Consider the following 21,057-nt stretch of genomic DNA (forward strand, 5'->3'; position numbering starts at 1 on the left):
ACCCTTTTTCAAAATTATGAAAACAATAGAAGGAATAAAGATAATTACATGAAATTTTCTGTGTTGGTTCTTCTTTATTAGATCTCTTTACAATGCTAATTTGGAATGATAGTCAGCAAAGCACTTGATTTTGCACAATGGTACCCCACACATAGAACAGTAATATCTGGTGTCTTTCCGAATACCCGCTTTTTGGCATACTCTGCACCTCCTCTGGGGAAATTCCTTGTTTCCTTTAGGAGGAAGTTGCTGAACTTGATGCTTTGTGTACCCACCAACTAACCTTTCCCTGGGATCATGTTTGGGGACCCTTGCAGGAGGTTGGGTGGGGTCCTCATCCCCAGAATCATCATCAGAATCATCATTTTTATCAACAACCTTACACAATTTCTTGACAATCGCCAAGTGAAAGTCCAGAAGAGTTTTTTCTGGTTGATCATGCCTGAGCTTATGGACAATGAAAGCATTGTGCAGTGCTACTTCTATCAGATAAAACACTACTTTCCTATGCCACTTGACAGTCTTCCTTGTGAAGGGGTAATAGCTGAGCATTTGGTCAAGGTTGTCAACACCGGACATGTTCGCGTTATACTCAGTGATGCAAACAGGCTTCTGGATCTTTTCCTTTTCACCATGACCCCCCTTCTTGAATCTCTCAACCTCCACAGTACTCTTATCATGCTTAGTACTGACCATTCTCACAGTCCTTTTGTCCTGCCAAGCCAATACCATGACAGTTCCATTGCTCCTTGACACAGTATCAAATCTTGGGATGATGTGACCCCTGTCACCGACTTGACGAATCTCTACAGGCTCCCCTCTGTTCTTCCTCAATGTGCCACAAGTATGAACCTGGTAGGTATTCAACAACTCCTCACTAAGCTCCACAGAGTTATACAGATTGTCCATGTACAGGGAGTAAGGATTATTCAGCAGTCTGTCCATGAGACCAATAACAGTTTCACGAAGTGTGTTTCCCTGGCCGTGATACAAGTCTAGGTTCCAGCAGTATGCAATGTCAGAATCACATAGAATGTATCCTTTTATCCCATACTTCGTTGGTTTGTCCTTGTTGTACACACGGAATGATAATCTTCCCCTCCACTTGAGGGTACCCTCATCAATTGAGATGAACTCGCCTGGATCATACAGATCACGCCATTTCGCAACCATGAGATCGTAGACTGGTCTTATTTTGTACAACTTGTTAGTATTGTCTGGAGCTTTGGCATTGTTATCATTGAAATGCAGAAACTTCAGAATATTAAGTTCAAATCTGTTCCTAGGCATGGCCTCACTGAAGAATGGAGTGGCCAATATCTTGTTAGTTGACCAGTAATATCTAAGCAACGGCTTGCTAATAATACCAGTTAGGATAACAAGCCCCAGAAACTTTTCCATTTCCTCAACTGTGACTCCCCTCCATCTCTTAGCCCTTGCATGTGGAGAAATGACTGTCTGTGCGAAATACTGATCAGCATAACGGTTTGTCTCTGCTACTATTATTTCAATAATGTCATTGGGTAGAAACAGACGAAAGACATCCCAGGCGTCCTCAACATCAACTGCAGCGGTAGGGCCTATTCGTTTTGTAAATGCCTGGAGTTGGGGCTTCGTATCAGCTGGACCCCAAACATAATTGGCTCTCTGGGCAGCAAGATTAGGCCTAGCAGGCGCCCTGCCCCTTCCTCTGCCTCTGCCTCTAGCTACTCCCCTAGCACGCCGCATAGCGACACGACCACGTGCAGCAACCTGGGGAGCAGGTGGTTGGCGCCCTGCGGCACTATCACCACTATCAGAATCATCAAGATCTGTCGCGTCAGCACGATCATCTTGGCTGTCTGCACCCCCACTCACAATAGAATCATGATCTGAGTCCTCCTCAACGTTTGATTCATCATCAGATTGTCCATTTATGTCTAAATCAGAGTCTGAATCAGCCAATAACTCGGCTACATCTGCCCCCGTCATCAATCTTCGACCCGCCATTGCGCCTATTCGAATGCAGACAATCTTGGCTATAAATAGCACATTGGCTGAACATCATACTATCACCTCAAGCGCTGTATAGTTAAATTGTTTTCCCCTATACTGCGCTGCTAGTCGCCTCGAAGACAAAGCGGGAAATTTAAAAACGCGACGTAATATTACGTCGGATGGCTCAACCGTGTGAACTTGCAAGACGTAAAATTACGTCGGATGCGCTGAAAGTGTTAAGGAGTGCTTTGAACTGGCCGATGTTACTTGCCAACTGTATGTTACATGGAAGATTGTTCCATAGCTTGGGGGCAGCCGAGCAAAACACCCGGTCCCCAAATGTTACGCAGCGCGTAGCTGGTACCACAAGTAGTAAATCTGAGTCGCTACAGAGTCTGCAAGTAGACAATGGTTGCCTGACTTTGACCATATCAACCAGGTACTGAGGGGCATTACCCTGGAGGGTCTTAAATAATAGAAGGAGGACCTTGAAGGTTATCCTGTACTTAACAGGAAGCCAGTGTAGATGCGCCAGCACCGGGGTGATATGGTCAAAGCGAGGCACAAGACATACAACCCTCGCAGCAGCATTTAAAACCCTCTGCATCCGACTACACTGCTTGTCAGTGATGCCATATAGAACAGCATTACAATAGTCAAGATGGGCAGTTACGAAAGCATGAACAAGAATCTTGGTGGTGTCCTCAGTAAGAAATTTCCGAATTTGTCTGATGTTATAAAGTCTGTGAAAAGCCTTTGAGCACACTTTGCCCACATGGGTTTCCATATTCATATTAGCATCAAACCATACGCCGAGATTTCTCACACATTTGACAGGGCTCACATCAGTCACACCAACTTCAATTGAGTCAATGTTGACTTTGAGCAATTGTTGGCGGGAACCAATGATGATAAACTCAGTTTTCACATCGTTAATCAACAGCTGGTTGGTGATAAGCCAAGCCCTCCATCACAAACGCAGTTCTCGATCTCCCTCACCGGGTCACATTCAACTGACCTCGAAAGGGGGCGAAAAGATAGATATAACTGATTATCATCAGAAAATCCATGAGCATCCGGTAGATATCGGGATATCACATGATAGAGGCGCAAAACATAGAACAAGAATAAAATTGGCCCAAGGCAGCTCCCTTGAGGAACACCACATTTGAGGTTGAAGTTACTAGAGAGTGAGTCATTGATAACAATCAGTTGTTTCCGACTGTTGAGATATGAATCCAGCCATTCGAGGCAAGACCCAGATATTCCGAAATCCATGTTCATGGTTTCAAGGAGAATAGTGGTATCAACAGTATCAAAAGCTGCACTGATGTCAAGCATCACAAGCAAGCACACTTCCTGCTTATCCATCCCCATCGGAATGTCACTCTGCATTTTAACCAGCGCTGTTTCAGTTGAGTGGTACTGCCGATAGTGATATAGGCAGTGGAGAATGCAAGGCGCTGTGTGACATGAGTTGTCCAACAACAGCCTTTTCTGTTAACTTTGACACGAACGACAGATTGCTCACTGGTCTGTAGTTGGGAAAAACCAGGTCAAGACCTGGCTTTTTCAGAAGCGGCGACACAAGTGCACATTTCCACTGACTCGGCACAGAGCCAGAATCAAGCGAGAGATTTATCATCCTTGTGATGATTGGGGGGAGGGTAGCGGAGCATTGCTTCAGAAGCCACGTTGGAATAGGGTCAAGTTTGCAGGACGCATTGGAGGAACACTTAATCAGATTAGCCACTTGATCACTTGACACATTTGAGAATGCTTTAAGTTTTCTTTCGGCGGAGGAACGATAACCACTGGTGGTTCGACAGTAACTGCACGGATCCTCTCCTTGATGGTGTCAACTTTCCTAATGAAAAACTCACCAAATCGGTTTGTAAGTTCTACTGGGTCATCATGAGCAGGAAGCGTTGTGTCCTGCCTCTGCTTGCATAATGAATTGACTAAACGGAAGAATTTCTTTGTGTCACCATCGCACTGCGTGATCATGTCTGTATAGTAATCCCGACGAGAGATATTCAGACATACCGAGTACATATTGCGCACCTTGCAATATGCAGCAGCTGTGGCAACGGATTTCTGTCGATTCCTTTCAAGTTTTCCCCTCGTTGACTTTAGGTTCCTTGCATTGCTACTAAACCACGGGACATTTGGACGCACCTTACGTTCCTTAACAATTACGGGAGCATGTTTGTCCAGAATGCCTGACAGCGTAGAATCGTACCGTAGCGCAAGCTCGTCAATATCAGTTGATACCGTGTTGCACAGATCTGATGCTTCAATGTCATGTTTGAAAGATTCAATGTCAGTCTGTCGCACTTTTCGGAAAGTTGATTTCTCCACAATATGGGCTAGGCGGGGTAGATTAAGTGAACACTCCACAAACAAGTGATCGAATAGTGTCAGAGTCTGGTGAACATCACTAACCACAATGTCTTCGCAATCCCTAGACAGAATCAAGTCTAGTGTATTGCCGGAGATGTGAGTTGGACCAAACACATGTTGCTTGAGCCCAAAAGTTAGAAGTACATGTATTTTTTATTGAACTGCCTCGTTTCGCTATCCAGGGGTGTATTCATGTGGAAGTTAAAATCACCTGAAATAACCAACTTTTCCGTAACAGTGATTATTGACTCTAGATATTCTGAGAATTCCCTGAAAAACACAGCGATCGGCACAGGTGATGGGCGAGGTCTGTATACAATCACGTTTTTGGCTGGTCTGGAAGAAATGTTAAGTGACCATTCAGAGAACTCAAAAGATTTGCTAAGTCCTCTGTCAATCAGCTTAACGGCCATTGAGGATCTGTACATTAGGCCTGTTCCACCGCCACTGCGCGTTCCGGGCCTTGGCACATTATGAAAGGAATATCCTTCTGGTGACAGACTGCTGAGAGGGACGGAGTCATCGTCCTTCAACCGTGTCTCTGTGATATTACAGATGTCGATATTCTCATTAATGACATGTTCAGTTGTCATCGCCACCTTGTTCCTAACTGAGCACCAGTTGACTGTTGCAAAGTGCAACAATTGCCTACTTGGTTGTTCAGCATGTTCAGTTTGTTGACCAAGTTCAATACACTTCAGATTGTCCAAACATACTCCTGGCCGCGAGGAAATGGCATGCTGACGCCATTTCTTGCTGGACAGCACAGGAATTGACCTTTGAATGTTGCAACCACCTCTAGTCCCTCGCCAGGTTGAAAACCTTTGGAATGCACCGTATGTGTATATGGCAAAATGGCTGTTTGGTGGAAGCTAGTATTTTCACAGTTCCAAAATGTGGCCACGAAGAAATAGGTCCCAAAGTCAATCAAAATAGTCAAGATCTAAGTCCTTTGATTCCTGGCACATTCGTAGATGACATCTAGCAGATTTCAACCCTGTTGACACTTTACAAACCGGTGAAATTTGTTTGTTTTGAGGAGAGAAAAGGGGCAGCTGCGAAGCGCTCGACTCTCTCAACTTAAGGTAGGTACTCCAAGCAACGATACATCTCATGTCATACTGACTTTGGTTTGACCTTTGTACTATACATGTAGCATGTTTCTTAACCAGGACGAATTCCTAACCACCAAATGTGACCTGTCACAGCAAAATCGCTCTGAGCTTGGCAGGTTGTCTGCCTTTTGTCAAATATGAAGACATCAATTTCTTCCATTATTTCCTGGTGTCATTTAGGCTCATCTTATGTGCGACATATGCCTGGTTTTGCTGTGACAGGTCACAAATATCTATACAGTGAGCACAATGGCCCTTGGCCATTTCATTTTAAACCAGGAGAGGCCCAGAAACGGCTGGCATCTGACCCCCTTGAAAGTGATAGTGAAAGGGTTGATGATAGTGATACAGATAGGGTTGATGATAGTTCGAATGATTCCATCGATGATGAAGCGAGCCCCAGGCCTGTGGCAACAACAACATCGTCTGCTATATCAGCCACGCCCGTCACCAAAAAGAATTCCAAGCACGGAGGAAAGTTAAATGGTGATTGGCTCAGAACACACCGCTGGCTGTCATATGATGAAGAAGAGGATGAGTCCGTGCCGTGAACTTAGGGCCACTGTGTATCCAATCCTATTAGAATGGTTTTATGTGGGTGGGGTGGGGACTAACTGAAAGGTTCAAGATGAAGAGATGATATATGTTGTTAAGATGTCTTTTATTGTCAAAGTATTCCAGAAGTGCCTTTTCCGCTGAGGCCCTGGGTTATATAGTGCGCCCAGATGAATATTCTGATGAAGACTTTGACCAATAAGAGACCACTCAGGACCTATTTGGAACCCCTAAGGTCAACCCCTCGGGTGTCCAGAACCAATCAGATAAGTCTACTCAAATTGAGGCCTCAACTTGCCTCCTTGGCAACCTTCGCTAGATACCAAACTTACTTGGCTGGAGTTGTTACATAATGGTAATCTCTTGGGTAAGCTATCAACGATATGAAAATAACTGGGCTTTCAGGCCAAGCCTGCCTTGGCTTAAACAGTTGCTAAGAAAACACACACCTCACCCAATCTAGCTACTTTATAGAAATCCAATTTGACCAATATGCCTTAAACTAACTAAGTTATTTCATATAAAAACAAGTATGATAAAACCAGGAGCTAATCTCCTGACTTATATTGACTCTAGTTAACAAACCTCTTTGACATGCCGGCACATCTAAGTAAGGTTCTTGACTCACTGCTTCATGTGGATAAGCCAAGATAAATACTGGTAGGCATAGAACTGCTTATACCTGCGGTTGGGATAAAACTGCTAAAACTGCTAAAGTTGGATGGCTAGCTTTTGAAAATATGAAGTCATAAAAACATTTGATTTTGTAGAATTTAACTTAAAATTAACACCATAAAATATTCCTCTTGTTTTAAAAAGGCTTTGCTCCCGCAAAGTATTGTGTTCAAACCGTAACTAATACTTGGAAGTTTTCCCAGATCTCAAGACATCTAACTTACTAGTGTATGTAGCCAACCATCAAATCTATCTAAGTAACTGATTCTTAAACACAGTATACACACAGGATATGAAAACAACCACCAAATCTATCTAATTAACTCCGACTCCTTCTTAAACATGTTTATTACAAAGTGAAGACAAGTGCTAGTAGGATTGTCAACACCGCAAGCTCTACAAACAATTCAAATATATGTCTATGACGCATCACTCGTTGGTCCTAACTCTTCTACAGAAATTATGAAGGTGGCAACATCGTGACTGTAAAACCAAATTTTCAGAAACTCAAGTTCACAACATGGGTTACCAGCTCACTGTCAGATTGCTGACGTGGACATAAAGTAGTCTCCCCAAGCTGTTGCCAGTGTCCTTCATATTCTCTGTTGACCAAACAAACATTTTTATATATACACGTATATACATATATATCACACCGTCTATCTGAGATACTGATAGATACAAAATCCTATAATTGTTAGAACATACATGTCTACTACCGGTTAGTTTTGTATTTCAAACTCAATACTCCTGCTCACTCTTGAAATTCTCCCAAACTTGGCCACATGTTGGAATTTTGGTGTGTCGTGTCATCATTAACCTGGTTCTGACAGTTGTCTGTAGTTGGCACAGTTGCATGTTTCATTGGTACGATGTATTGATACATTCCACAGTGTTGTATTAGGAGGTGAGCAGTAAACGGTTTGGCTGTGATTCGTTTAATTGTCCTTGCTTGAAGAGGAAATATTCGCATTTGAGTTGGAACATTTACGGACTGTTGGTTTAGAGTATTTGTGAGTTTTAAATTAACCAGCTTATAACCCAGTTTAGGGAAGAAACGTCCCGTGATGTCAATGTCATGGATTTCTGTTGGATAGAGAATTTGCAGATTACCTGCACAAACTGGTAGTTGCACTATATTAATCATTATCGATTGAATTCCATTTGTTAGTTCCATGACTAGATGGGTTGTGTTGACCTGATTCCTGAACTTCTTGTACAAGAACACTAACAAGGAAAGAAGGCATACAACTAGAAAGGCTTGAAGAACTACAATGGCAACTGCCATAAGCATCTCTTATTGCATGGGTTGGACATCTTCAGTAGCTGATGTGGGCTTACTCATCAGATTGAAGTTGAAGCTCGGCACCTTTGGTGGAGTGGCTTTGATTGCCTGTGCCTGGCTTAGGAGGACTAGCACCATGGCCGCAAGCTTCTTCATCTTTAAATAGGTCAAGATAAATAGAATCAATGACACTGATGCCGTAACTACTGAGACTATAGGGAGAAGGGATCTTGTGTCAAACCAGCTACTAGAAATAGCAATTTGACCATCAATGACAGGCTCTGCCAAGTTCTGAAAAATGACTTCGCGTCTTTTAGCACTTTCTGCCATCTTTCGAAAACTCAGATCGCTCTGTCGATCTTGAAACAGGAAAGATGAGAAGCTTGATTTGAATAACTTGAAGGGAGGCACTTCAACCGAAATTGGAGAGGGAAAGGTAGTATTCCCAAAGATGTCAGACGTTAGTGCCTCTGAAAAGAAGTTTCGCAATAATGCCAAATTTACTGGGTATGACGTCGTAACAGGTTTATCAGAGAGTGCCACTGTACAGCTCTGCAAGCTAGGGGGCAAGTAATGAGATGTGGATGACGCCGAACAACGACATGACACCTTGAGAAGGCACAATGAACAAGCTTCATGAGTTTTGGTTCCATTTGGACATCGGATAGTCATGGAAGGCGTGTTATATACTAATACAGACCCGGGGGTAATTTCCAAACAAACCTCTTTGACATGCCGGCACATCTAAGTAAGGTTCTTGACTCACTGCTACATGTGGATAAGCCAAGATAAATACTGGTAGGCATAGAACTGCTTATACCTGCGGTTGGGATAAAACTGCTAAAACTGCTAAAGTTGGATGGCTAGCTTTTGAAAATATGAAGTCATAAAAACATTTGATTTTGTAGAATTTAACTTAAAATTAACACCATAAAATATTCCTCTTGTTTTAAAAAGGCTTTGCTCCCGCAAAGTATTGTGTTCAAACCGTAACTAATACTTGGAAGTTTTCCCAGATCTCAAGACATCTAACTTACTAGTGTATGTAGCCAACCATCAAATCTATCTAAGTAACTGATTCTTAAACACAGTATACACACAGGATATGAAAACAACCACCAAATCTATCTAATTAACTCCGACTCCTTCTTAAACATGTTTATTACAAAGTGAAGACAAGTGCTAGTAGGATTGTCAACACCACAAGCTCTACAAACAATTCAAATATATGTCTATGACGCATCACTCGTTGGTCCTAACTCTTCTACAGAAATTATGAAGGTGGCAACATCGTGACTGTAAAACCAAATTTTCAGAAACTCAAGTTCACAACATGGGTTACCAGCTCACTGTCAGATTGCTGACGTGGACATAAAGTAGTCTCCCCAAGCTGTTGCCAGTGTCCTTCATATTCTCTGTTGACCAAACAAACATTTTTATATATACACGTATACGCATACACGTTCACCATCAGTTAGGTGTTCTTACATTTTTTACCGAGCTAAGTGCCTTTTGTTGTTAGCCAGCTTAAGCGTCCCAACAGTGTATATGTGGGTGTAGATTACCCCAGAGGACGAATGAATGCATTGTGTTGCAGTATCTACACCTGTTTTCATATTCGTGTTTTCAACGATAAGGTGGACTTTTGTCCATAACTTTTTAGTGAGTTGCGTGTCCTCTGATGGCCTTGACATCAAGTCCCCCTAAGTAATTGGGTCATTTTGTATATGTCCCCCTATAACATCGTTAGTTACTGTAAAGGTTTGATATGTTCCTAATACTTCCTAACGTAGTGCACTGGATCATTCAACTGGGTAAGGTGCCATAAAGACCTTGCCCAGTCGCCGAAGTTGGTCTTTTGGATTAAAAGTTTTCATCCAATTTGAAGGTTTCTATAGAGAAATGTCATTTTTTGACTGAACGTCGTTTTTCAACATGGTTTAAATATTGAACAGACATTTGGTGCCAAACAGGTTCTCTCCAACACTGGGTTCAGCGCGGTGTGCAAGGTGGTTAACAATTTAATTTGGGTTATAGCTTCATGACGACAGTGTAATAATTCGGGCATAAAAAAATGCGGTATGCGGTAATAATGGCAACGGGTACGGTGATATCGCATATGGCAACTAGACTTATTCAGGAAAATGGTTTACTCCAAAATATTCATACTTCTTCAATTGGATCGCAAGGCCTATGGGAACCATTGACAAAACGTGTACCATCAATGATTAGAGAAGTAAAAAATCAAAGCCCCTGTGTATACCATTAAATTGGTTTAGGGGGACAGTAGGCCTATAGGCCTACCTGATTATGGGGACCACAATCGAGTTATGGGGACAAATCAATTACCATATATGTAGATCAAGACGTTAACGAAAATATGTCTGATGTGAAAGACAACCGATTTGAATAATGCCTAATTTATTACAGCCACCCTCACTTGTCGGGATATCAAATAAAATGAAAATGAAAAGTTATTTGATATTTGAAAAGGATTTTTCCAGTGGGTTGACCTAAGATATCCGTTTCTCCCAAACAGAACAAATACATAGTGTTCGAGATTGAAATCCGTGCGGTTTCCAACGATATGAATGGGCAGTCTTGTTCCAAAATATAACGGCAAGGACTTTATTTTTCCGATAGGTGTCTCTTATATCTCGCTTTATATAGTTACAACTGCGGCTTTTCGTAACTTTATCGTGCCTTTAAGAATTGGGTTCCTATGGTAGACTTACTCTGTCCAACATTTGCCTACACGTCGAATAACAGTTGCTCAGCTCATGACTATTCTGAACTTGCCGCGAAAATGCCGAGGAAGGTCACATGACGGACAAAAATAGATTCATATGAGAAACTTGCATAAATTAACAAACCCCTCGCTTGGTATTTCGAATTATGGTGAACTCGCTGTTCCGCTCTTCATGCTCTTGTTTCGTAAGACTACATTGCCTTTCTTCATCACTTTCGTGTGTTGATGAGGGTTACCTTGCTGTGTTCACCAAACATGAATGATGGTACAGATTGCGAAGTTGAAGTGTTCGGTGGGAGAAAGAAGAAAATAAGTCCAATAAAACTGCCAGCATCGGCCAGTTTATGGAAGGATGATACTTGGTGGGCTGATGGGGACGTGCTTATGGGGTCTCCTCTGGATTTATTGCGCATAAAATACGATAGTGAATTCATTGACAATCACATTGGCGCTGACGACGAGGATGACTATAAGAGTATATTCGAAATGGCCAATGTGAAGATCGACCAAGACCTGGAAGAAAAAATTAACAAAAAACAGGAAGAAATGACTAAATGGTTACCCGAGAAGTTCAACATCGAAAATCTGGACTTCGAAGACACAGAAAAATTGAAATTAAGCATGAGCTTCCTAATATATATAATGGATAAAAGGTAACATTTTGCTCCCTATTTCGATCAGCCTATAGGCCTAGGCCTAGGCCAATATAAAATATTAAGCTATATTAAGCCTGCAGTACACTAGCCGCCAAGTTTGGCGACAAGAAGCGTTCGGCTGACGCCTCTTGACGTCAAAGTTGGCGGCCAGTGGATCCCGGTCAGAGCACACCTGCCCAGAATTGGCGTCCAGTAGCGTCTTTTATGTCACTTTAACCCATCCTGGGCAATGCAGCGGGAAATCGTGTGACATCAAGACGCAAGCTGATTGGCTATACCCTCCCCGCCGGTCCCAGTCAGGCGGCCATCCGTAGCACACCTGGCTTCTTCTTGCGTTCAAACGCGGCGACACGCGTCAAAAATCAAACATGTTGGATATTTGGCGTTAAGTTGCGGCAAGTGGCGTCGGGTCGCGTTCGCCGACGCCGTTCGTAGCAGACTAGGGATTTTTCAGGCGTTCAGGGCTCTTGCGCCAAAAAAATGCCTGTAAACGCCGAGGTTGGCGGCTAGTGTGCTGCAGGCTTTAGGCTTTTTCAGAATTTTTTGACTGAAAGTCAGTCTTTTCTTATAACATTGAAGAAACATCCCAAAATTTAGAAGAAAGCTGCAGAAAAATCTCAGGAAGAAAATTAAAAAAGTGACCATTGTGGGATTTGAACCGGAGACGTCAGGGTCTGAGACCAATGCTGTATTCACTGGGCCACAGCGCCCTCTTTGATTAGGAGTGGACCTTTCATTAATGTTATACTTCAAAAGCATATTCACCCAGGGTACTAAAAAGCCATTGATAGCTTATATAATCAAAGATGCATGCACTGTCACTGTGGCCTTAGTGTAAACTCTAAGCTGTGACTCGGCGCATTTGTCTGAGTTGAGAGAAAAAAACATTTTGGGAAACGCAGAAGAATGCTGTACCTTCAGCATTCTGACCTACATGTCATGCATGTAGTAGGGATACGGCTCCCGTACCTCTAGACAGTGCGTTTTCAGAAGTAAATGAGTGACAGTCACTGACACCATCCTTTTGGACTGCTGTACATACATTGAAATAGTCAATGCACTACTGGTACTAGTACGTTGAATTTGGACATTTTCCGCTCTACAGTTTATTTCTAAACCAACTGAATAAAAGGTTGAGGGTTTTTTTTGTGCATCTACTAATGGGCCAAAAATGAATGAGAAATGGCGAGAAACAAAATGTGCCCTATCCAGGGGATCACGCTAATGGCCATCAGCCAGGTCAACGGGCTTCGCTGACAAGTCATGCAAGTGTACACTTTATTTTCAAGCCTGTACATGAATACACGGCAGTTCTGTGCTTCATAATTCATTTTATTTTCTAAAATTCTTTTTCAGCAACATGGATCAACAAGGGTACTGGATATATCATGGATGTATGGCATACCTTAAAAGACTGAAAAGTATCTTTGAAATGTGTTTAGCCCAACCACCTGCAAAACCTGATGAACAGACCTTCACTTGGCTTTTCTGTACATTTACACAGATGCTATCAATTGATTTGCCGTAAGTTTTTGGCTCACCGTAAGGGGAGTCTATACGATAGCGCTGTGTCCGTCGTCGTCGTCGTCGTCGTCGTCGTCGTATCCTAACAGTGGCACGTTTCTTAACTGCTAGGGCTATGAACTTGAAACTTTGTACACAGAATGCCCTAGGTCAGCTGACCTCTGACACTGATTTTCGGTCCGATCTGATTCTCTGTTTGGCCACCAGGGGGCCAAATGTCGATATCTAAAAAGTGTGATATCTCGCTTATTAGTGACTTGTTTTCGATAAAACTTTTGTTGTAGGTACTCATAGCAAATATACATTTTATATTATACGGGTTTTTAATTTGACCTTGTTTTCAAGGTCGCAGAGGTCATATGGCGTAAATTGGCCATTAGAGTGTAAACTATGGCACGTTTCTTAACCACTAAAGCTATGAACTTGAAACTTGGTACATATAACCCCCTATATCACATAGCCTCTGGTGCTGAATTTTGGTTCGATCTGATTCCTAACTTTGCCACCAGGGGGCCAAAAGTGGAAATCTAAAAAGTGTGATATCTCGCTTATAAGTGACTTGTTTTCGATAAAACTTTTGTTGTAGGTACTCATAGCAAATATACATTTTATATTATACGGGTTTTCAATTTGGCCTACTTTTCAAGGTCACAGAGGTCATATGGCGTAAATTGGCCATTAGAGTGTAAACTATGGCACGTTTCTTAACCACTAAAGCTATGAACTTGAAACTTGGTACATATAACCCCCTATATCACATAGCCTCTGGCGCTGAATTTTGGTTCGATCTGATTCCTAACTTTGCCACCAGGGGGCCAAAAGTGGAAATCTAAAAAGTGTGATATCTCGCTTATAAGTGACTTGTTTTCGATAAAATTCTTATGGTAGGTACTGTTTGGAAGAATACATCACATATTTTACGGGTTTTCAATTTGACCTACTTTTCAAGGTCACAGAAGTCATATAGCGTAAATTGGCTGTTAGAGTGTAAACTATGGCACGTTTCTTAACCAGTAAAGCTATGAACTTGAAACTTGGTGCATATAACCCCCTACATCAGATAACGTCTGATGTCGAATTTTGGCCTGATCTGATTCTTTATTCGGCCACCAGGGGGCCATAACGGAAAAAGGAAGAAGTGCAATATCTTGCCTATTTGAGTGAATTGTTTTCGATAAAATTTTATGGCAGGAACTCCTAGCAAGGATACATCACATTTCCTATGATTTTTGGATTTGACCTCCTTTTCTAGGTCACAGAGGTCAAATGGCGTAAATTGACCGTTCGAGTGTAACTATGGCACGTTTCTTAACTGCTAAAGCTATGAACTTGAAAGTTGGTACATGTAACCCCCTACATCAGATAATCTCTGACACCGAATTTTGGCCTGATCTGATTCTTGATTTGGCCACCAGGGGGTCAAAACTGAAAAAGTAGGACGTGCAATATCTCGCTTATTAATGACTTTTTTTCGATGAATTTTTTATTGCAGGGACTCTTAGCAATCACACGATATTGATCTTGTTGATGTCATAGACAATTATTGGTTGGATAATAAACTTATATATACTGCCCTGTCTTATTACTTGACATCAATACACATCTAAAAAAAGTCTTCATGCCTGATTGTGTTCACCATATTCACCTCTAAACTAAGCATGATCCTGCCTACTAAAAGATGTATACGGTGAGCACAATGGCCCCTGGCCGTTTCATTCTTTTTTGTATCAGATGAGTACATTTCCTGTACTTCTGTTGCTGCAGTCAAATAGAACAGCAGTCATAAGTCACTCTATAAGGACCAAACTTTAATCCAGGAAAATAGCTGTTTACCTGTGTATTGTAAGGGACATTCCCCTGATTGTCAGTCTGCCAAATCTTTGTAGATTGATATTTTTATCAACTTTTTTTGGCTGATCTGTCTGTGAAAAAGATGATTCTGCGTGATTATATTTCTGCTAGGTTACTGTAGTCTTACACTAAAGTAGCGACACAGGCAAGACAACAATGGATACAATGACAATACATGTAGCGTAACATAAAAGAGGACACAAGTCCCTGGTCTACTTGACTATGCATGAAAAATTCCCTACAGCTTTAGAACAGTGTCATGAATGTTATATTATTTGGAGCCTCATCAATCATCAGTGGACTAATATGTCGAGCAGCTAATGAGGCAAATGGCCGAGCAGGGGGTGGGACTGGAGGGGGTGTCCCCACTTGTGTTTGAAAAAAAAGTCTGAATGCCTTAGATGCTATTTCCCAACACTTGAATTGTAGCACTACGGCCTTCTGTAGTTGACATCGTTCACCAAGATGCTGGGGGCCAAAAAACTAACCAATGTTAACCAAACTCCCTTGACTTTTGATTGCAGTTTCGCACAAATCGTTTTGTATGTGATGTAGAAGACCTATTTGCTATTATTTCAGTTCCGGTGGATGTATGCCCCGTTCCTTGAGGGTGTGTGGTAATGATGTGAAATCTATCCCTGATTTGCGTATGCTGAAAGTTGAAGACATGAAACTGAAGGGATGTTATGAAATCTCTGTCGTCACTGTTGGTGAGGTGAGAAAAAAAGAAAAGTCTATTTCATCATTGGTCACTTGTCAGAAACTTGTCACAATAAGTGTCACATGTCACACTTTTGTCCATGACAACAATGAACTTCCTCTTCATGAATTTACCATCTTGACTTCTGCAGCTTATTTATTTTCAAAGATATTTGGATCACAAGGAAAATGCATTAAACTAGGAAGACGCCCCCCCCCCAAAAAAAAAAGCTCATTGGCAGAGATATGTGTTTTAACTTTTTGCAGATGCTACCTCAGACATAGAAAAAGTCTCATACTATCATGAATATTTCTGAATAAATATCTGTAACAAAGCTAAGGTGGTACAAATATACCCCCAGTACAATTAGGCTACAGTACTGTCGGCTGTTTTCTACACTGAATGGGGCTATAATTGTACCACTTTACCTTACCAACAAAATTCTAAAATTCTCTTTATGCAACAAAACATTAAGAATAAATGATGAATAAATTTATGACGTCAGAAATAGCAACAATGAAGGTGTTGCAAAAGAGAAACGTATTTCAACAATGTAGGGTCCTGACCAAATGAGAAAATTTCTCGTGCAGTCTGGATATCGAAGATATCATCTGGCAAGGCTCAACTGACAATTCTAGTTTTCGTTGAAGATAATCTGTTCATTTTTCCTCTAATTTATATTCAGGTGAAAAAACGCACTGTGAGTGTAGTGAAAGATCAGGAAGAACAATCTGATGCAGCAGGAGATAACTTGATAAAGCGACGTCGTCTTGACAAACTGAAAAACACATTTTCAAGTGATCTTCGTGGACAGCATGCTGCCGAGTTATTAGTTGAGCTTCCATTTTCAGCTGTGAAAGGTTATAACAACGACAACCTTATCTTTGGTTTGGTCATCCAGGCAACAAAGGTAAATATTTTTTGCAAAACTAGCCTGTGACTATATGATATGATATGGTGTTCTGAGGCGTTGTGCATCATCCGTTATATAACCACCAGAACTATTGTCCTGAATCCTTCTACACTCATAAAAAATTGATGGACAGTAGTATTTTTTGTGCTCTCTGGTCATTAATCTTGCATAGTTTAGGACTGTAACCTTCTAACTTTAGAGTAACTGCCCCAGAGAAGGACAGTATTTGGAAAAATGAGAAATGGATCTCTCACGAAAGAACCTGATTTTTTTGTACCATAACCTCAGTGCTCCCTAGATGGCAAACAGTTGATGTTGCAAACCAATCCGCAAGCCCCTTCTTAAGTATTAAAGCTGAACTGCATAACGACGCCCATAGTGCTGGTCGCGAGAATTTATGCTATTGCTCATGCCTAAAAGACACATCTAAAGTCGTTCAGATCATCACAGAGGCCAACGCCCATTCTTGCTTGATTTCACTAACCTTTAGACTCCGGGACAATAGGGTAGGTGTAGGTGTCGATTAAATGTTTTTTTCTTCCTATTTTATAGGTCAGTCTTACTTGTCTAAGGATGAAGAAAGAGCACCTGCAAGAGCTGCTTGAGGAGACAAGTGAAGTAAGTCCTTCACACAAGGCGAACATTTTTTACACTAGGCCGTATGATATGTTATGTGCAGAGGATCGAAAGCACTTGGTTTACATTTTGACAACTTTGGCTAAGCTTGCTGGTCATATTATATGAATACTGTAATCAAGCCCTCTTCGTATGCACATTCCTGTTTGTCCCTGCTCATGTGACTATCTTAAAAACAACTGGACTGATTAGCGAACAGCCAGTGGGTCAAGATCAATTAATGCATTTACCCACATCACTGCAATAATTCGAGTGTTCAAACACAGACTGTAAGTTGTGTTCCAACATATATGGGTACTTTTAGTCACCCTCAGTTAAGTTGACTTCAATGGTTTTTTACTCTATTAACACTTTCAGCGCCCAGCCATATTTAGCGTACTTCCCCCAGGGGCCAAGGTTACGCCCCTTTTTACCCTTTTTCAAAATTATGAAAACAATAGAAGGAATAAAGATAATTACATGAAATTTTCTGTGTTGGTTCTTCTTTGTTAGATCTCTTTACAATGCTAATTTGGAATGATAGTCAGCAAAGCACTTGACGCAAGGGCCCAACGCGCCGCGTAGCGGCAAAAAAGCGAAGCTGGCGAAACATTTATAACGGGTCACCGTCACTTATTATTGGACTTATAGCGCATTTACGGGGTTGCAACTATTTTGCTTTATAGTGTTACCAGGAAAGAAAAGCATGCGACCTAACGCCGATCTATTTGTATAAAGTGATAATTGGAAGGTATATAGTAGGAAATATCAATAAAATAATCATTCCATGTCGTCTTTTGAGGGCATTTTTGATTGTAAAAAATATATGTGTACGTCACCGTAGTCTCTGCAATGATAATTTTATCAGAGCAGTCTCGCGCAAGTAGAAGTTCTTTACCTACTAGTTCTTCACTTATTAGTCTCAACGTCTGGCGCAAAGCCAGACGTTTTCCATTACGATTTCACTACGATGTTTGACAATAAGGAGCAGTGCGCGAGATATGCTAATGAGCAGACTTCCCTCGCTTGAGTTTCTGAAGAATGTTCCATATCGCGCTAAGCTCATCACTGCTGATTATGACAGGCGTGCAGCGGTAGGTATCTGCTCCCCAACTTCCACCCTAATACGGTACAATAAGTTACCATTTGATGAGAATGGGACAATGCCCTCACTGTGTATGGAGTCATAGGGATAAGAAGACATTATTCATTAGTGTTGGTACAAGTGATTTTGCCCAAAAAGCATGCGCATTCAAAAAACAAAATATGCAAGGTATCACGTACATGACCATGACGACGTGCAGAAAGTGCACTGTGCATACCCTTTGGCTATGTATGGTAAACATGGTAAACATGAACAACATCATTATTCATCGGCAGTTCATTTTACTCCGAGCTTTTCCTGAAACATATTGCCATGATGATTAGGCCTACCATGTACCATGACCAATAACGGCACTAGATCATGTAGATGTCAACAAGTTCACATGAACTGTATAATCCCGCATAATCCCGCATGGCGCATGTGGGGCATGCGTCTAAACCAAAGCCCCAAAATCACTTGTTTTGGTCTATTTCACTTGTGTTTCCCCCGTCTCCCAGTCCATAATACATTTACAGTTTACAATCCCCGATCATGGCCCAACAAAAGGTCATCGGTTGACTAAAGCCAAGGAACACAACTGTTCAATGGATTTAGGCCTATAGTTGAATGCGATCAAACTACGTCTTTTCAATCGTGGATTGTAAATTTAACCCCATGGGCCTAGGGAAGGCCCTATAACAATACTTTCGACACAGTTATTATCTCCGCTGCCTCCACCATGTTACACACAGTGCTCACTGCTGATTCTAAAATGCGCCACCTAGTCAATTGCACTATCGTCATCACCTCATCATACTTCATTGACATTACAGGCACACATTGACATAGACCACTGTTGCAATCAACGACACAGTCGCTATCCAAGTAGCATTATAGAGGTAATTATCATTATCATACCTCATTAGCATGTGAACCAATCGCGTCGCGTCCTTTGCGATCACGGCAAAGCCTCATGGAATAATGTCTTTCAACGTTGAATAATTTTTCATATTCCACGCCTACAACTTCAATTTCTTCATAATCCATGGCTAGAAGTTCAATACTAATTTTAATTTATTTAATATAATATCCAAGATAAAGTTACAAGAAGTAGTCAATAGGGGTCTCTCACCTCTCACTGTATGTCCACACTATTCACGCTTGTACGAGGAATACATTCAATGCTGAATCTAACAACACCCAGTGCCCTTACTCTGTATATTAGTCACTGGAAGATGGCCCATTTCACTCCTTGCTTCTACTTCACCTATAGTCTCATTGCAAATGCCTCAGTTCTATGATATCACATTCACTTTCAGCTGTCATGCAATGCAACAACTGTGCTATCTGCCATCGCACATCAACGAAGAAGTGCAGCCGCCCACATTCCACCTCACGTCTGTCCGACCAGCTGCAATCCTCGAGGACGCCCCACTGTACCACGATTTCACTACGATGTTTGACAAGAAGGAGCAGTGCGCGAGATAGGCTAATGAGCAGACTTCCCTCGCTTGAGTTTCGGAAGAATGTTCCATATCGCGCTAAGCTGACCACTGCTGACCATGACAGGCGTGCATTGGACTGGTACAGGTTGGAACTGAACATTGAATATGCTGGTGGTGACGCTTTCTGATGAGAAGTTGGTCGTGACTGATGCAGTATCCTTGGACTTGTCCACAGCATCGTTCAATCATTGCTCTCTGAGCTGCCTTGATTCTGCCTTGATTCTGTACCCAAATACTAAGACCAAATGCCTGTTGACTGTGCTTTAAGAGAGACTGGCGCCATGCCTAGAGATATGACTGACCCCTATTGGCAAATTTGTATGACTTTATCTTGCCTACCTAGCTGCTGCCTATAGTCTCCCTTTAACTGCGGAACACTTCAAAGTCGATAAAATGCCATGTTCCACCTTTTAATGTGTTCAGACTGCCATTTTCAAAATAATCAAGTCAGGACACTGCCTTCTAGTCTCATAATAAATTTTGCTTTCCTCAATATATAATAACATTTCTTCTTCTTCAATGCTTTCATCATTCCAAACTTCTCCTCCTCTGACTTTTACAGGGGTACAGTCATGGCAATCAAAACCCAAATACTGAGACCAAATGCCTGTTGACTGTGCTTTAAGAGAGACTGGCGCCATGCCTAGTCTCTCTTAAAGCACAGTCAACAGACACCAACCCCCTCAGACTCAGAAACCACAAACGCCCAACCCTTCCTGCTACCCTAATACTTCTGGATTTTGCACAATGGTACCCCACACATAGAACAGTAATATCTGGTGTCTTTCCGAATACCCACTTTTTGGCATACTCTCGGCTACATCTGCCCCCGTCATCAATCTTCGACCCGCCATTGCGCCTATTCGAATGCAGACAATCTTGGCTATAAATAGCACATTGGCTGAACATCATACTATCACTTCAAGCGCTGTATAGTTAAATTGTTTTCCCCTATACTGCGCTGCTAGTCGCCTCGAAGACAAAGCGGGAAATTTAAAAACGCGACGTAATATTACGTCGGATGGCTCAACCGTGTGAACTTGCAAGACGTAAAATTACGTCAGATGGCGCTGAAAGTGTTAAGTGGACACGAAGTGCGTTAAGTTGCCAAAGGCTGGTCCACTTTATACGGTCGAGACATAACGCTTTAAGATTTATAGAATTTATATGGGTATCAAGTTGATGCATTGGCATTCCTGCCGTATTACTGACAATACTATAGACAGGAAAGTTTTTCACGATTTTTTAAAAAACCTAAATGCGTTTTAAAATTTAACATGTTAAACCAATTTCTTCTCTCGTTGATAATGCAGAATTTTATCTGCGTTTTAACATGTTAAACCAATTTCTTCTTTCGTTGATAATGCAGAATTTTATCTGCATTTTAACATGTTAAACCAATTTCTTCTCTCGTTGATAATGAATATTATTTTGAATTTTATCTGCATCA

General features: G+C 41.6%; 2 protein-coding genes and 1 long non-coding RNA gene across 4 annotated transcripts; 2 read left to right on the top strand and 1 right to left on the bottom strand.

Moving 5' to 3' along the window:
* Window positions 1-283: 283 nt before the first annotated feature.
* On the bottom strand, window positions 284-1,989 carry LOC135503544 (piggyBac transposable element-derived protein 4-like; the record flags this gene model as incomplete). The annotated part of the gene is made up of 1 exon (XM_064797145.1): window positions 284-1,989. A coding segment is annotated over exon 1 (1,706 nt), but the record flags the coding sequence as incomplete, so codon positions are not given.
* Window positions 1,990-10,898: 8,909 nt separating this feature from the next.
* LOC135503545 (uncharacterized) lies at window positions 10,899-17,761 on the top strand. Of its 2 annotated transcripts, none has more exons than XM_064797147.1 (5): window positions 10,899-11,412; window positions 12,772-12,939; window positions 15,370-15,496; window positions 16,176-16,400; window positions 16,956-17,761. In XM_064797147.1, the coding sequence occupies exons 1-5, from the start codon at window positions 10,985-10,987 to the stop codon at window positions 17,145-17,147; spliced, it is 1,140 nt and encodes a 379-aa protein (XP_064653217.1). In that variant the 5' UTR covers window positions 10,899-10,984; the 3' UTR covers window positions 17,148-17,761. The 2 variants fall into 2 exon arrangements, with proteins under 2 accessions (XP_064653217.1, XP_064653216.1); XM_064797146.1 differs by having other exon boundaries at window positions 10,902-11,412; window positions 15,370-15,505; window positions 16,956-17,753.
* A 327-nt stretch (window positions 17,762-18,088) lies between these two features.
* On the top strand, window positions 18,089-19,553 carry LOC135503543 (uncharacterized). Its single transcript, XR_010449911.1, has 3 exons — window positions 18,089-18,112; window positions 18,936-19,001; window positions 19,422-19,553. It is a non-coding gene; the product is annotated as an uncharacterized LOC135503543 (long non-coding RNA).
* Window positions 19,554-21,057: the final 1,504 nt, after the last annotated feature.

Source organism: Lineus longissimus, unplaced genomic scaffold (assembly GCF_910592395.1).
Source record: "Lineus longissimus unplaced genomic scaffold, tnLinLong1.2, whole genome shotgun sequence".
NCBI classification, from domain to species: Eukaryota; Metazoa; Nemertea; class Pilidiophora; order Heteronemertea; family Lineidae; genus Lineus; species Lineus longissimus.